Source organism: Chrysochloris asiatica, unplaced genomic scaffold (assembly GCF_000296735.1).
Source record: "Chrysochloris asiatica unplaced genomic scaffold, ChrAsi1.0 scaffold00212, whole genome shotgun sequence".
Lineage (NCBI taxonomy): Eukaryota > Metazoa > Chordata > Mammalia > Afrosoricida > Chrysochloridae > Chrysochloris > Chrysochloris asiatica.
The window spans coordinates 235,832-253,629 of NW_006408730.1; the positions used below are offsets into that span (position 1 = coordinate 235,832).

General features: G+C 41.6%; 1 protein-coding gene across 1 annotated transcript in view; it reads right to left on the reverse strand.

The window, feature by feature from the left end:
* Window positions 1-205: 205 nt before the first annotated feature.
* IDH1 (isocitrate dehydrogenase 1 (NADP+), soluble) overlaps window positions 206-17,798 on the reverse strand; it is a 20,819-nt gene continuing 3,226 nt past the window's right edge. The window contains exons 2-8 of the mRNA XM_006872730.1: window positions 14,475-14,766; window positions 11,025-11,130; window positions 9,576-9,753; window positions 7,958-8,109; window positions 4,188-4,328; window positions 3,356-3,518; window positions 206-493 (exon numbers count right to left, since the gene is read on the reverse strand). Coding sequence (XP_006872792.1) covers window positions 403-493; window positions 3,356-3,518; window positions 4,188-4,328; window positions 7,958-8,109; window positions 9,576-9,753; window positions 11,025-11,130; window positions 14,475-14,766 — 1,123 coding nt within the window. The 3' untranslated portion in view covers window positions 206-402. The remainder of the gene's footprint in view (window positions 494-3,355; window positions 3,519-4,187; window positions 4,329-7,957; window positions 8,110-9,575; window positions 9,754-11,024; window positions 11,131-14,474; window positions 14,767-17,798) is intronic.

A 17,798-nucleotide genomic window follows, 5' to 3' on the forward strand; every position in this document is an offset into this window, starting at 1 on the left:
AAGTTCAACGTACAGTTCCATCTTACAAAATTGGGGCATCTGTAATCACCAAAACCATGGATGCAAATTTGTAAGAAAACAATATGGTGGCTCTGGTTTATCCTTTCAAGCACTCTTAGTTTTGGTCATTTATTTTGCAACCCAGAAAAAGTAAGTACAAATGAGTAGTAAGGTAATTTTTAGAAAATAAAGTAACACAAAGTCTCTGGCCACATTCATGAAAGTGGCAATCGCTGTCGGTATAAGAAAAAGACTGTAAACGTATAGAAAAGATAAACTTCTGGTTTCTAAGCAAATTACAAAGCTGATTTTGTCTTTACCCTTGAGTGTTATACAGAAAAATGTAAACCAATGGACTTAGTTACCAAAGAAAATCTTAGGCTCCTAAGTCGAGTGATGATCTTAAAGTTTGGCCTGAGCTAGTTTTATCTTCAAGTTTTCTCCAAGTTTGTCCATGAACTCAAAAGTATTCAGATAGTCAGACCGTTGTACACTAAATACAAAAGAGAGAGAGAGAAAACAGGAAATTCAGTTTGTTGCTGATCTGGTAGCATCTAGCCCTGCTCCCCTAAAACCACCCACTGCTATGGAGTCAATTCTGACTCATTGCGACTCCACATAGGGTTTCCAAGACTGTAAATCTTTTCTGGAGCAGAGAGCCTCATCTTTTTCCCTTAGCAGGTGCGTGTGAATCACTGCTCCTTCAGTTAACAGCTTAGTGCCTAACCCACAGCACCAGCTGGGCGCCTTGATCTGGTATCAGGTAAAGGAAAAGTCCCAGAAATTAGGCTTAATATAATGTTGTATTTATGAGGTGGCTTCAAAAAGTATGTGGTAAAGTTTTAGAACAAAGTGGGGAGTAGATAATCTTACAGTCCAGGAACAGAGGACCCTAGGACCATCAAAGGAGAAGAGCACAAGTGGAATGTGGGACCCTATCCAGAGAAGCACCAACAGCAGATGGAGGCAGAGATGAGGACTCCAGACTCATGGAAAGAGAAAGTCTGTGTGCTGGCGGCCAGGAGGCAGGCTTGTAGAATGAGCCCTTTGGTTGTGTAAATGATTATATATTCCTGAGTATTTCTGTGTACATCCAAAAACCCCCCAGACAAACAGAGGGAATAGAAGCAAATACTGTTCAATGATGATGCATGGAGGGGATCGTAATCATTGCAATGAAATGAAATACGATAGGATGAGTGTAAAACTGATGTTCTTCCATGTAAACAATCATTCAAATCACAATAAAAACTTTTTTTAAAAAAAGGTATGTAGTTAAATGGAATTAAAAGATAATGATATTTTCCCACAAACTTTCTGAAGTTCTCTTTTTTCTGGGGGAGAAAAAAAAGACCTGTTGTCAGTAAGTCAATTCTGATTCATAATGACTTTACAGGGCAGAGAGGAAGTGCCCCATAGGGTTTCTAGGGCTGTAATTTTTATGGAGACAGACGGTCACATTTTTCTTCCATGGAGCTGCAGGTGGGTTTTACCACTGACCTTTCAATTGGCAGCTACGTGTTTAACCACTGCGTCACCAGAGCTTCTTGTTTAAGGTTAGCAAGCTACAAATCTTCAACCTGTGCTACTCAAGGTTTGAGGCTGACCCAGTCTCATGACTTGGGTTCTAGAATAGGCTATGGTGCCATTTTGTTCATTCGTTCACATGCACATTTACACTCGGTTTCTAATCATGTAGCTTTGAGAGTGAAATGATCACAGAGCTTGAGTTTAGATTGATGCTTGGGATGGAAGCCATCCTACTTCTTGTTCTTCATTCTTAACCATTAGAAAGACTACGTGAGGTACAGCCACACCTTTATCCAAATTCCAACAAACTGTACTTGTCCTTTAAAATAATGTCATCCTGTTATTTCTATCAAGGAGTCCTGGTGTGGTGCTGTGGGTTAATGTGCTCGGCTGTAAGGTCGGTTTGAACTGTAAGGTCGGTGGTTCAAGTTCACCAGCTGCTCCTTGGAAACCCTATACAGGGTCACTATAAGTTGTAACCAAGTTGATGCTGTACAACAACCACAACATTTCTATCAATGTCCTAAGAAAACTCAAAGACAATGGACTGGCATACTCCTATTGTTAGGTGACTATTCAAATACAGTACAAAGCCACCATACTGATATGAATATTTAAAAAGCATTCTTCCTTTGAATTTAAGATACAAAAGATGTAGTGATTGAATTTATCCTGTTACTGGTGTATACCAACCCTAACAGAGCTTTGAGGACACACCAGAGGGGATATGGTTATTTCTGTTACATTTTAGTGTTTCTTGAGATGAGCATCAAAACTATCTCTGGTGTTGGGGAGAAGTTTCTGATTAGCAGCTAATAAAGAGCAGAGATGTCAGCTTGAGGACTAAGGTGCGCCTGACCCAAGCCATGGTATTTTCAATAACCTCATATGGATGCGAAAGCTGGACAGTGAATAAGGAAGATCATAGAAGAATTGATGCCTTTGAGTTGTGGTGTTGGAGGAGAATACTGAAAGTGCCATGGACTGCCAAAAGAACCAATAGATCTGTTTTGCAAGAAGTTCAGCCAGAGTGCTCCTTGGAGGCCAAGATGGCTAAGCTTCATCTCTCATGCTTTGGACATATTGTCCGGAAGGAACAGTTGCTGGAGAAGGATGTCATGCTGGGTAAGGTGGAGGGTCAGAGAAAAAGAGGAAGACCCCTAACGAGATGGATTGGCCAGGTGGCATCATTGATGGACTCAAGTGTGACAGTGGTAGTGAGGTTGGCCCAGGAACAGACATTGTTTCGTTCTGCTGTGCATGGGGTCGCTATGAGTCGGTTCTGACTCGATGGCACCTGACAACAACAACAGCTGGGACATTGGCTACCGGAGTCTCAGAAAAATCCTGTGCAAGATTTGACTGACCGTTACAGACACTTATGGTAGGATCCAAGTCAGATGGACATCTGATACTTACATGCACTGCTTACTTTAAATAGAGATGAAATAAAATAGCTGCTGAAGTCCTTTTGTTTCTAACTGTCTGTTATTTTCAGAACCTTGTCATCCAACTAAACCAAGGGTCAGCAACCTAAGGTGTAGGCCAAATCTATCCTGTACTCTGGCTTTGTATGTTTTGTATATAAAGTTTTATTGGAACACTGCCACGCTCATTCATTACAACGGCAGAGATAGAATTCAGTGGTTGTAATAAAGACCACAGAGCAGGAAATATTTACTACCTGACAATTTATAGACAGTGTTTGCTGATCCCCAAACTTTCTGATGAACCACAATTCATATAGTTCTAAAATACATTGATGTTTTGAGTCCATTGACGATAAGCTGTGATTTGACCAGAGTTTAAGGCAGTTTATACTTACTTGGGTAAACCTTTAATGCAAGCAGCCAAGTCCTTGGTCATGAAGCCTGCCTCAATGGTCTCAACACAGACATCTTCCAAAGCTTTTGCAAAGAAACTGAGTTCTTTGTTGTTATCAAGCTTAGCTCTGTGGGCCAACCCTCTGGTCCAGGCGAAGATGGAAGCTAAAAGAGAGAAGGAAAACGGGTACACCTCAGTCATGCCAGCCACAGAGATGCTCAAATAGTTCCGTATGGAAAAACAGGAGAGCTTTTTGTTTAGGTGACTGACCATTAGATGCTATCTACACCACCTAGTCATGTTAGGAGTGCTGGCAATATTTTACCAAATGTAGACTTTAGATAACGTGCATTTTTATAAAACAAAAAAACATCTGGGTGTTAGAGCTTTAAAAAGTACATTTTCATGGGTGTAGTACTAATACTTGGGCCATAAAGCATTTTTTAATTTGGAACAAGTCACACTCTCTTCTATGTCTAGCCTGTACTGGCCTCCTCTTTCAGGCTGTGATCTTTTTAGAGGGTGGGTCTTGAAAACTCGCTGAAAGGGTCAATGTGGCTTTTAATTCTTAGCCTGTGTGATATTTCGCTGCACCAGAGGAAAAGGAAAATGCTTATGAATAACATTCTTCTCTGTCAAAAATATTCTCCCACAAAACAGAAGAATATTTATTTCAAGAAGTACATTAAAATGGTTATATTTAAAAGAACAAATCAGCTACTTGGTGATGGTTTTGTCCCCAGGTACTGAGCAGCCAAAGGAACCCATCCGAGTCCCTTTGGAGAGTGTCAGTCACTGATCAGAAATCCATGTAGACGTCAACACCATCTTACCAATGGGATTGGTGGATGTCTCCTGTCCTTTCTGGTACATGCGGTAGTGACGTGTCACAGTCCCGTGGGCAGCCTCTGCTTCTACCGTCTTACCGTCTGGACAAATCAGCACACTGGTCATCATACCCAGGGAGCCATAACCTGTAAGTGGCAGAGCATGAGGTATTGGTTTCAACTGCTTGAAGACCACTGGGTCTCTCAGAGACAAGAGCAAATGGCTGGTCTTCATAAACAAAACAGACACGGGCACATGGATTCATCCCTACTTCTGCTTTTCTGAAGCAGGACCACTTTTCTGAAGGGTTTGGAAAAGCATGATCTCAGAGGCACCTGCCCACTCCCTGATGGAGAGGCTAGGGTCTGACTACCTGCATTCCACCTGCCTCAGATTTCTTACCTGCAAAATGGAGGTAGTAAAAGAACCCATGTCACTCTGTTGTTTTAAATATGCATATAAATAAATATGCATATGCTCATGAATCAAAGGAGCTCTGGTAGTGTAGTGGTTACGAATCAGACTGCGAACCTTAAGGTCAGCAGTGCAAAACTACTAACTGCTCCACGGGAGACAGATGAGGCTTTCTGCTCCCGTAAAGATTTACAGGGTCTATACAGGGTCGCTATGGGTCGGAACCGACTCGACAACACTTAACAACAACAACATGCTCATGAATCTATATGAAAGGAATATATATTGGTACAGCAGGTTAAGCATTGAGCTGCTAAACAAAAAGTTAATGGTTTGAACCTATCAGCCTCTTCGTAGGAGAAGGATGTGGCAGTCTTCTTCCATAAACATTTACAACCCTAGAAAGCCTATGGGATCATTTCAGTCAGTCCCACAAGGGCCACTAGGAGACAGAATCCACTTGATGGCAGTGGGTTTGGTTTGTATGGTGTTTTTTTAGACTAGTACCTGCTATAGAGAAAGAGCTTAATGTATTATTTCTGTTTTCATGTACTAAGGCTCTGCTGTTCAGGGGAAATAAAGATCAAAACAAGCTGTTTTCTGCACTCAAGCTACTCAGTCTCATTAGGAAAAAAGGGCAAGTAAAACCAGAAGGATATGGGTCCCAGAACATCCCACCTGCCCTTCCTCACTCTGTTTAACACTCCCAGCAAAACAATTCTGTTCTGTGATTTCCTATTCAGGGACCACATTATGACTTTTAACTTCATACAATTGATTTTTCTTCTTTATTCATTATTTTGCCCTTGAATTTGGAATTCCTTTCTCCCTGCTCCCATTTTTGCTATTTCCCAATAACACCTGTGTAATTAATACAGCAATCCAGAATAAACTGCTACCTTTTTTTTGGGGGGGGGGCGGGCGGGGAGTGAAGGGGAGGAGTCTGAGATCAACTCTATTATCTTTGAATAATTACATTAACAAGAATTTTTTAAAAACTTATCTTTGGGAAGTTTAACATTTCTGTGTGAGATTGTTGTTGTTTAGTGCCATTGCATCAATTCTGACCCATAGTGACCCTGTATAGGGTTTCTGAGGAGCTACTGGTAAACTGTAACCGCTGAGCTTGTGGTTCAAACCGACCTTGCAGTCCAGCACATTAACCCACCGCACCACACCAGGATTCCTGTTCCTTACACCACTATGTTGGTCTGAGGTTTTAGTAAACACTCAGATAAATATGTACTGATGGCAGAACTTCAGAACCAGGCCCATAGGTCTTCTCTTAATATCAAAAGACACTGGTTGGTAACACTGTCACAGCGAAGGACACAGATGTATTATTTGGTGTGAGACCAGAGCTGACAGAGCATAAAGACAGCTCTGCTGCCTTTCATCGTTTTAGATGCTGTGGGTCGCGGGTCACACGGGTCTGCAGGCTTTCTAGTCACAGAATCTAGTCTCTGTCTCTTATCAGTGCACTATTGGACACAGCACTAAAGAACTGCTAATTCCAAGTCCTTTGAACACCCACAACTCAATATTTTTATTTGAAATACAGGTATGTGTTGCCTAATATCCTTCTTTTTTTTTTTTTTTTTAAATGGAAAGCAGTTATTTTATTATTTCTCCCTAAGGAGTCCTGGTGCATCGTGGTTATCAATTGGACTGCTAAGTCTCATGGTCAACAGTTCAAAACTACCAGCTGTTCCGTGGGAGAAAGATGAGGTTTTCTGCTCTGTAAAGATTTACAGCCTCAGAAACCCTATGTAGGGTTGCTATGAGTCAGAACTAACTCCACAGCACACAACCACCACCACCACCAAGTAGCTAGTACCCTGCATATGGACATGTTGCACTACTCTGCCATGTAGATAACTCTCAGATAAGTCCCAGTATGGCACTATAGGATAAGCACTGGACCGCAAGGTCCATTTGAACTGCAAGGTAGTGGTTTAAACCCACCAGCCGCTCCCCAGAAACTCTATACAGGGACACTCTGAGTGGAACCAACTCGATGGCCTTAACAACAGTAGTTGTAAAGACTTCAAACGCTCAGAGTGGAGGAGCAGTAGGACTACACTGAGCGCATTCCAATCCCCACAGCGCCTCCTCTTGGCTTTGTTCACAGGCTCAGCAGCTGCCCAGCTTCAGCAGACACAGCCTCCTGCCTCTAGCAGCTGCAGAACATCAGAAAACAGCAGACCCCACAGGGCCTCCACCACCGGCCATGGGCCCTCCAACCACTGCTCCCAGTGACCATCCCCTGAACCACCTCCCCTGACCCCCTGCATGCAAGCAAAGTCCCAGCCATAGGACGGCTAGTCTCTTATACCCAGTGGATACAGATTTCCAACTTTGTTTGGGCTCCCAAAAAGTTTTAGTATTTTTTACAAGGACTGCCGAATATCATACAGTCTTTGCACAATATCCAAATCATATAATGAACTATTTCATAGAACGTATCGTTCAGATACTCTCTTCTTGTTGCTATGAGGACATTTAGAAACAATGGGAAGGTTTTAGATCTTTTTCCAAAAGTCCTAATTACAAGGAATAACCTTCCAAATCCACCATGGAGCCCTACACAAAACAATTCTCCTTTCTCTATTGCATACAGCACAAATGATCATAAGGATTAGGAGAAACAGAATGAAGGCAAAGAGATTCTTCTAATGCATTTATCTGACATAAAAGTTATCTTCACTGGGTTGGTCTACTGATTTTCACATTGATAAGAGAGGTTTAACTTTCATAAGAGAAAAAAAGAGACGTATTTCCTTGGGAAAAGCTAACACAAACATTAAAACAAACATTCATCAGAGGAGAATTGCATTTATACAGTTTCCAGGGGTAAGTGAAATTGAAGGGCAGCTCGGTGCTGAGAAAACCAAGACGAGGAGTTTCTGGTGTTTGCCCCTTCCCCTGATATGGTCTTTAGATTTTTGGATTAGGTACTTATACTACCCAATGGGAGTTTTGATACTTCAAGTGGGAGACAGGTTAAACTTTACAAATTTCATAAACTAAGGCCAAGATTTTCAACCTACGCAGTAACTTCCCGTGTGAGACTGAGTGAAGTCACTTCTTGAGTCTGAGCTTACTGACTTTTCTTGTCAGGGCATACCAACAATTCCATCAAAATGACAGCAATTGTGAGAAGGGTGAAGGACCAGGCAGTGTTTTGTCCTGTTGTGCAGAGGGTCTCTGTCAACAACATCGGATGAGAAGATAGGCTTTATAGCGTAAGCACTACAGGATTGATTTTACAAAGGACTACACCACACTGAAAGAGGTAGGATGGAATGGCTTCTTCTGCGGTAGGCCGAGCTTCCCCTCTACATGGTCCCTGGCTCCTTACCTTGGGCCACGGAGTCTGACTGTACATCACCATCATAGTTCTTACAGGCCCAGATGAAGCCGCCCTCTGATTTCATGGCTTGGGCCACCATGTCATCGATGAGCCTATGTTCGTACCAGATCTTTTGGGCTTCAAATTGGGATTTGTACTGCCTAAAAGAAAAAAAATATGACATTGGTTTTGTTAGAGGCATTGTCTATTGCTCTAGAAGAGAGGACAGAAGAAGCATGTTTAGAAGTAGCATCAACTTGAGAATCTAACAGTCAAGGGCTCAAACCTTTAATTTTCTAGCCATTCAACCCCAATTTCCTACCTGTAAGGGCAATTCCACCTACCCTGATGTAAAAATGTGAGAAAGAGGTGAGGCAGTGAGTGGGGTGTCTCAGCTGCTACTTTTCATGATTTTTTATACACTACCGATGAGAAGTTTGAAATCACCTTCCAAGATGACAAAGAAAAGGAGAAACAATGGCTATGTGCAGCCTGCTGCATGTCCAAAGACTAAGCCATTAATAAGTTTGTAATTGGAAACACAGTACAGGTCAAAGTCCTCAGGGAGATTTCCAAAGCAAGTGTCTTCAGTGCATGTGTGCTTCCCAAGCTGTACGTGAAACCACATCATTGTGTGAGCTGTGCCATTCACAGCAAGGTGGGCAGGAACCGTTCTCGTGAAGCCTGAAAGAACTGAACACCCTCACCCTGATTTAGACCTGCAGGTGCTGCCCCACGATCTCCACCAAAGCCCATGTACAGATTTGAGCCCGTAACAGCTGAAGAAAAACTAAGCTGCAAAAACATAAAATGGGAACTGTACTTAAAACAAAAACAAGACTATCACGGGGAAAAATGACTATCCTGCTGCTTGATGTCATTCCAGAAAAGGTGTATTTGAGGACAATTTCTAGACTTGGTATTGGTAAGTATTGAAAAGAGAGGTCACAATGTCTCAGAAAGGATATTTCATCTAAAATCTGAGCCTTGGCCTGAAGTTTTATACTATAAAAGAGCTTGAAGTGAACATGACCACTTATCATTCAATCCAAAGGTGTTGTAAACATAGACTCAGGTTTAAGAGACTTTCAAAATCAAAGCAAAACAACAGGTTTCAGAAAAAGTGAAAATAGTCTTAACTAAGTAACTCACATACTTGAAAAACTGGAACTTTCTACACCAGCATGTGACCTTTATTTAAAAATTAAGCAATCCGGTCTCTGAAAAGTAAATGGAGGGCCCTTGTATGAGAACATGTTTATCGTCTAAAAGCAACTCAGAGTGATTCTTGTTCACTCCTGTTAAAGCTCAGTTTTGCACTCATCTATGAATGAGTGATGGCTTTCACTTGCTTTGTCCCAGAATCAAAGGTATATGAATGCAGTTTCTGGACCACACATACCAGCTTAAACCCAAAACCAAACACACTGACATCAAGTTGATTCAGACTCATAGCGACCCTATAGGACTTCCAGACTATACGAGAGAAAACAGCCTCATCTTTCTATCAGCTGGTGGGTTTGATCCACCAACCTTGTAGTTAACAGACCAACATTTAATCCACAGTGCCACCAGGGCTTCTTAATACCAGTTTACTTGAGAAAACGGAAAAAAAAAATTCAGTTACTTGTCATATATCTCCTGAAAGATGTCTTTGAAACGCCCATCATATTTCTTCAGAATAGTGTTTTTGGTGCTCAGATACAAAGGCCAACCCTTAGTCAGAGCCATCTGGAAAGAACTATGTGCAAAATCTTTGATTGACTTATCTTCATTGTACATCCCCATAGCAACACCACCTCCATCTGTGGAAGAAATAGAGGAGAGAAAAAGGGGGAAAGATAAACGGGACATAGTTTTTTAACAACACTGAAGCCATTCCACTATCACCAAAAAACTCAATTCACAGTTCCCATGTTGCAGACAAGGCTTCTAAAAGCCTCAGTCAGTCTTTCAACTTGGAATTCCATGAGTTCCCTAAGAAAACTATTTTGAGATAAAAACATTCTAACTTATGTATAAGCTAGAATAGAATAGAAATGAAAGAAACACATGGTCTTTAGGACCCTGAAGATACTGAATATCACAGACTAATGACACAAATCAGAAATTACACTCAAGAAAGGGTGACTACTTCAAAAAATATCCTTTACATACTTTTTTAAACTTCCCACATGCATTTTAAACTTTAAGTATGCACTCTGTCTTCAGTCATTGAGAATACTTTGAGTTTCAAATACTGAATAAATACTGTCTTAATTTCCTGGAGGGTACTGAAAGTTCCTATTATAATTAGTAGAAACGAAATACTTATGCTACATGTAATCACTGGCATTTCACAATGCCAGTTGGTGAACTCTGTTACTACAGACCTTGAATTCATGCCCTCACCCAAGGCTAACTTGATCTCAGAAAGCAAAAGGCCTTGAAACTGGTTGAACTAGATTCTTTTAAAATGATATTATTTGGAGGAGTCTGGGAAAACAAAAATTAGGTGATGTGGGTGTGGGTGTGTGTGAGGGTTTTTGAGAACTTTAATAATGGAGAAACAGGGCTCTCTGATTCTTTCAACAATGTCTGGGTAGGTTTTTCCATAGCTTTTCATGCAGGGTATGAATAGCTGGGAAGAAAAAGCAAAAAGCAAATGTTCTACTCTCAAAGAATAAATACTCAAAAGGACAAGAAGAAAACTTCAGCAAATACATAACACAAATATTTCTTGCAAGGGAAGGAGGATTACATGAAGGGTGCATGGGTGCATTGGGCCTACTCATATTGATTTTATAAAATTTGAACACAAGAGATTCCCAGCAATCTTCTCTCCTTGCTTTAAGGTAAATGGATAAATACCTACTTGTCTTTCCCCAGAGACATTTCCGATTAAGAAGCGAATCCCTTTTGTGCTTTTTATTTGTTCCATGGAAGGTATGTACTATTTAAGTTAGGTTTGGGGCCCTACACAAATGTTACAGATAGAGATTGCACTTTCAGGCATACAACTACTTTAGAACACCAGTAACCATGTCATCAAATGATCTGTAAAAACATAAACATGTGGTTCATGAGGGCTCATTACCTTCAAAATTGTGTACCAAATATGTCACCTTTTGTGTTCCATCACTTGGTGTGTAGGTTATCTCTACTTTTCCAGGCCCAGGAACAACAAAATCAGTTGCTCTGTACTGTTTGGGCAAAATAATAATAATAAAAGTATGAGTAAACTTAATTCCCTACGACAAACAAGAAAAGATAAGTACCTCAGCAGGAATTATAAATGACAAACAGGCCAGTGTATCTCAGCCTTCTCCTTTTATAGATGGAGACAAAGGTCTAGCGAGTTCCCAAAGCTAGTTAGTGGTTATTAGTTGCCATCGAGTTGGTTTCTGGCTCATGGTGACCCCTGTGTGTTATAGAACAGAACTGCTCCATAGGGTTTTCTTGGCTGTTTGCCTGGCCTTTCCATGGAGTCTCTTGGTGTGTTTGAACAACCAAACTTTAGGTCAGCGGTCAACAGCAAACTGTTTGTGCTACTCAGTTTCCCTCAGTTAGTAGTAAAACACATTGAAAATCAAAAGTATTTATTAGGTGCATACCAAGTATGGGCAGTGCTGATGTGTCACTGTTAGATAAGCACTGGACTGCTAACCACAAGATCAACAGTTCAAAGTACCAGTTGCCTCTTGGATGCCCTACACAGGGTCGCTATGAGTTGGAACTGACTCGACAGCATGTAACTACCACCAAGTATGAAGTCCTATTGTGACACTGTAGGATAAGCACTGGACTGCAAACTACAAACTCATCAGCTACTGCTCAGAAACCCTATACAGGATCACTATGAGTCAGAACCAACCCACTTAACCACCACCACCACCAAGTGCAGGGAAGTTCTCTGAGCATTAGGGAATGAGATAGGGTACTTGCCCTTACAACACATACAACCTAACACAAGTGAGAGGAAACACAACGTATGAGCATTTAAATGTCAAAAGGGAGCAAAGGTAAAAATGCTACAGGATGACAGAGGAAGAGAGGTGAGCAAAAAAGCCGAGACATCTTCTTAGGGGGAAATGATAATAACACTAGTTATAGTATTAAAGACAACGATGAAAGAGCTAATGTCAGATGCTTTAAGTGATTAACTTGAATCATCTCATTAGATTTGTTGATTAATTTATGAAAATGTAACTTTGTTGTAGAGTGAATGATTCATCGAGGGTGAAAAGACTCGGGGTGTGGTCCTCACTTAGGCCTCCAGGACTCACTTTTCTCATGTCTGACTTTACAACTAATTCCAGGCCCAGTGCTTGTCTGTACATAGCAGTCATTTTAAAAGCAGCTACAACAGGGTGATGGCCCCTAGGAAAGGGCTATCCCAGGACAACTTAAACGACTGCCACCCGCAAGCCTGCTACACTATACCTTCTGTGATGAACAAAATTAGAGTCAGGTGCCAGCAAATGCCAGCCACACTGATTTATATTTAGGTCTGTGTAGAGTAATACTAATTACAGGGGATAAAACAGTTGTCAGATAGCAATAAAGATTAAATACCCATTCTACCTAGAACACTGCTGACATAAAGTCTTTGCTTATGGGTGGTAACTGATTCACAGTTCTTAAAAGGAAGAAACCAAGGCACTAAGAACATACACCTTTTGTGGAGATCAAGTTGACTCCGACTTGTAATCTTTACGGAAGCAGAAAGTCTACTTTTTTCCTGTGGAACAGCTGGTAAATTCAAACTGCCGACCTTCTGGTTAGAATCCAGAGCTTTTCCTACAGTGCCACCAGGGCTCCTTTAGAGGTTTGTTGTTGTTGTTGTTAAGTGCCGTTGAGTCGGTTCCGACTCATAGCGACCCTGTACAGGGTTTCCGAGGAGCTTGAACCGCTGACCTTGCAGTTCAAATGGCTTTGCAGTCTGGCGCATTAACCCACAGCGCCACCCCAGGACTCCTTTGGAGGTTTAAGCATGATTAAATGAACAGTGAACAAGCCTGATGCTTGGAATTTTCAAGCTGGACTTTAATAAATAGAGTAAGCATTTTTTCAAGTGACTGATGCCAAAAAGATTTAAAAAAAAAGAAAAGAAAGAAAGAGCAAAAAAGACAAAAAAATGACACCACTGAATCACTGAGTACTTCTAGTGTGGCCCCCAGGAAGAGCACGTCGATTCCTCTCCCATCTGCATGCCCTAGCCTAGGCCTCTGGGAGGTGTCCATGAGGGGCTGGCCAGGATGAGAGAATGAATAGTTTGGGTTGCCATGGGTGGTACAAAATTAACTGGCCCTTCCCAGGACTGACCCTGAGACCTTGGCACCAGAAACAGACAACCACGCTGCTTCCAAGGATTGCTACATCTGGATTTCAACAACAGGGGATCCTGTTTTCAAAACTCCTTTTAACACATGACAGACTGCTTTCTACGATAGTCTGAAACCTCAGTATTAATACAGTTTGGATTGTGTGTGGCAGCAGTCTTTCTGTTTCATCTGGCAGTGAGCCTACTTTTGTAGGGGTTCAAACACAGCACCTTGTTTGTTTTTAACTCTAAGTAGAAAGGGATGTTTTAAACAGAATGCTTTCAAGTCACTAAGACAGTTTTTCCTTTTATGCATGAAGTGAATATGTTGAATATAATCTTTGGTGGTTCTCAATCCTATTTGCATTTTTAAATGCCTGAACCACTCTGGAAATTTAGACTTAACTGGGGCATTGGAATTAAAACAAAGAAACAAAAAAAGTAAAACAAACAAATAAACTTTTCCTCCTGCGAAGAAACTTCTAAAGGGACCCAATTGTGCAAGGGTAGAGAACCGCTGATCAAAATACTATGTTGAATCATATCAAAGTGCCAATTAAAAATACAGTAATATCATATGGTTTTCCCTAATAAAAGGACAAGAACAAAAACAAGAACAAACAAAAAGATGTTTAAGAAAAATGTGTGTTGAGATGACTGCCGATCTAAATTAATCTGTATTTGCTTATAGTTGTTGTTACTGTTGTTAAATGCTGTTGAGTCAGTTTCGACCGTAGTGATCCTGTATAAGGTTTCCAAGTAGCGGCTGGTGAGTTTGAACCACCAACCTTACAATTGAAACCAACCTTGTAGTCCAGTGCATTACCCAGCAGCAATACACCAAGATTATATTTAAATACAGGCAAGTAACACAGATGTACAAGGAGCTCTGACAGCATAGTGGTTATGAATTGGGCTGCTAACCTCAAGGTTAGCAGTTTGAAACTACCAGACATTCCACGGGAGAAAGATGAGGCTTTCTGCTCCCCTAAAGATTTACAGCCTCGAAAACCCTGTCAGGGTCACTATGAGTCGGAACCGACTCCACAGTACTTAACAACACAGATGCACATACTTGTACACATATTTTCAATTTTACACCATACTTAATGGGGCGTAGGCACCAAAAGATAAGAATAAAACACATACAATTTGGAACTGTCAGGCAGTCAAAGGCTATGATACAAAGAAAATACAAAATGAGATTTTACCAAAAGGACTTACTTGATCCCCATACGCATGACGACCTATGATGATGGGCTTTATCCATCCACTTACAAGCCGTGGTATATTTTTGCAGATGATGGCCTCCCTGAAGACAGTACCACCCAGAATATTTCTGATGGTGCCATTTGGCGATTTCCACATTTGTTTCAATTTGAACTCCTCAACCCTCTTCTCATCGGGGGTGATAGTAGCGCACTTGACACCTACGTTGTATTTCTTTATGGCTTCTGCAGCATCTTTGGTGACCTGGTCATTGGTGGCATCACGATTCTCTATGCCTAGGTCATAGCTTGGGAGGAAAACAAAACAGTCACTTTTCAGACAGGCTGGTAGGTTATTGGTAGTATTACTACTGTACTGATCGCCACATTAGTGGTAGACAGATCTAGCTCTGCAGAAACCCAAGGCTCCAAATACACCTCCATTTGCTATTAGCACTGTTGCTGTCAGCTGCTGTTGAGCCGACCCCCAACTCATTGAAAAGCCAACAACACACTGCCTAGTTCTGCACCATCCCCATGAGCCTGTGCAGGTTGGAGCACTGTGATCCGCAGGGAGACCTTGAGGTCTGAAGCCTGATTTGACTAGTAACCACCAAGCTACCAGAGCCTCCATCTAATTAGCATTAAAATGTAAGCTTAAGCACCACCTTGTTTTGCTCTACATTTAAAAAATGGGGGTGGGGGGGTTCTCTTAAAGGATTTTTCTTGGACAGGATTTGCAGCTCTAACAGCCAGTGGCAGCAAGGCAGACTCCTTTGTTCCTTCCAGTTACTCAGAAAACAAAGCTTCCTGAATTCCTGGGCACGTTTCTTTGTTCTGGAAACAAGCCTGCAGTTTCTTGCATCAGTAATGGGATCCACTAGTACTTTTGTATAGGCCAGAAAGTTCCAGTTGAAAACATATCAACACCCAGTCTACAGGTCAGACAGAGCTGGGAAGAATGTTGGTTGTTCACGGAGCATAGAAAATGATTGCAAATGGATGTAATAGTTTGTCAAAAGTGGGACAAACAAAACAATAATGTAACAATTTATTTTATTCTCCAAGGATTCCCTCCTTCCTCACCACCCGCGCCCTCCCCCCCCCCCTGCCAAAAAAAGCTTCAAAAATTGAACTACTGACCTCTCTGGATTTCTCTTCTATATTTATTTCCTTAAGCTACCCCAACTCATGATACAAACACACAGCTTGAAATCTTGACATTGTTGTTGTTGTTGTTAAGTGCTGTCGAGTCGGTTCCAACCCATAGCGACCCTGTACAGGGTTTCTGAGGTTGTAAATCTTTATGGGAGCAGAAAGCCTCATCTTTCTCCCACGGAACGGCTAGTAGTTTCGAACTGCTGACCTTGCGGTTCCCAGCCCAATTTGTAACCACTACGCTACCTCCTTGACATATTACCCAATAAAAATACGTCAAAGATGCACTGTTGTTCAGTGCCGTCAAGCCAATTCAAACTCACAGCAACCCTGTATAGGGATTCCAAAGAACAGCTGGTGAGTTTGAAGGGACCTTCTGAATCAAACGGACCTTGGGTTTAGTTTCAGTGTTTTATCTCACAGCATTACACCAGGACTCCTCAAAGCTGCAAGTCATTGTTAAGTGCCACTGAGTCACTTCAGACTCATTGTGAGCCTGTATAGTGTTTCTGAGGGGCAGCTGGTGAGTTTGAACTGCCAACCTTGTGATTTGCAGTCCAGTACTGACACTACAGTGCCACACCAGGAGTCCATACAAAGCTGCATACTGTCGTTATTGTTACGTGCCCGAGTCGGTCCCAACCATAGCGACCCTGAATAGGGTTTCTGCGGCTGTAAATCTTTATGGGAGCAGAAAGCCTCATCTTTCTCCCATGAAGCAGCTGGTAGTTTTAAACTGCTGACCTTGAGGTTCACAGCACGATTAGTAACCATTACACCACCAGAGCTCCTTGTAGGTCTATCTCCTGCAAACAATGCTACCAGAGCTCCTTGCAAGTCTATCTCCTGCATAGACCTTCTGTAATTCATGTAAAGCTAATGCAGCCACATACTCTCTTATCTTTTTGCATAGGAAATACTGCGTATCTACAAATGTCTAATTCCTACTCAGCCACAAGGTTGGCAGTTCTCACACTATGGCACTTTAAAAATTCTTCTCTAACACCATAATTCAAATGCTTAGATTCTTCTATAGTCTTCCTTAGGCATACTGTTGTTAAGTGCCCTTGAGTTGGTTCCAACTCAGTTCTGTCTATGGTTTCTGAGGAGCAGCTGATGGGTTTGAACCAGTAAGCCTACTGTTAAAACAGACCTTGTGGTCCATTGTATGATCCTGCAGCACCAGACCATACTAGCTTCCCTCTACAACCTCGAGGCTACAAAAGCTCAAGGAAACTCTGCAGCCATTATACCTACAAGTTCTAGGGAACACTAATGTAAACTGCTGAAACAGGAGAGAATTTCTAAAATGCTTCTTAATCCACTAAACGATCTTTTCATGCCTCATTTCTTATCTGTATGGTCAACTTCTGCAAGTATTCAACTTCTGCAAGCATTTGTCCCTTTTCATGGTTACAATATAGGCATTATCAGCCACTTTAGCTTTAGAATAATTAAGAAGGATGTCTAGAGACTCCAAAAGAATTAAGTATCTATACCCAAGCAAATAACAGGGCCTCAGGATACATCCTGATGAATAATTCTGGGTTGAAGCAAATATAGTTGCCCAAAGTTTGGCTGAAATGTATTCCTCAACAGTTTACCAACTCAGTCTTCAGCCACTTTACTCTTGTAAAAAATCTTTCTCTGTCGGAATCTTCAACAGCGCTTAATGACAACAATCTAGTTGAAGGGATCCTGGTGTGGTGCTGTATGATAAGCACTAGACTGATAACTAAAAGGCTGGTGGTTCAAGTTCACCAGCTGCTCATCAGTAACCCTATACAGGGTCACTATGAGTCAGAACTGCCTTGATGGCACTGAACAACAACTGTATCTAGTTCTAATGTAGAAACCTGAGAAAGATTATGAAAAACAATGGTGGGTGGTGGGTGGGTAGAAAGAGGGCTGGGGGTTGGAAGAATTATATGCTAAATTTTACTCTATCTCCAAACTCTAAACAGAGGGCAAAGGCATAGACCTTCAGGATACAAATGGTTTAAAGAATATTCTCTCAGAAAGTTGGTGTTGGATTGGTTAATTTCAAGGGTTCTTTCTTATGTTGTTGTTGTTGTTGTTAGGTGCCATCGAGTCGGTACCGACCCATAGCGACGTTATGCACAGCAGAACGAAACACTGCCCAATCCTGGGCCAACCTCACTACTGTTGCCATGCTTGAGTC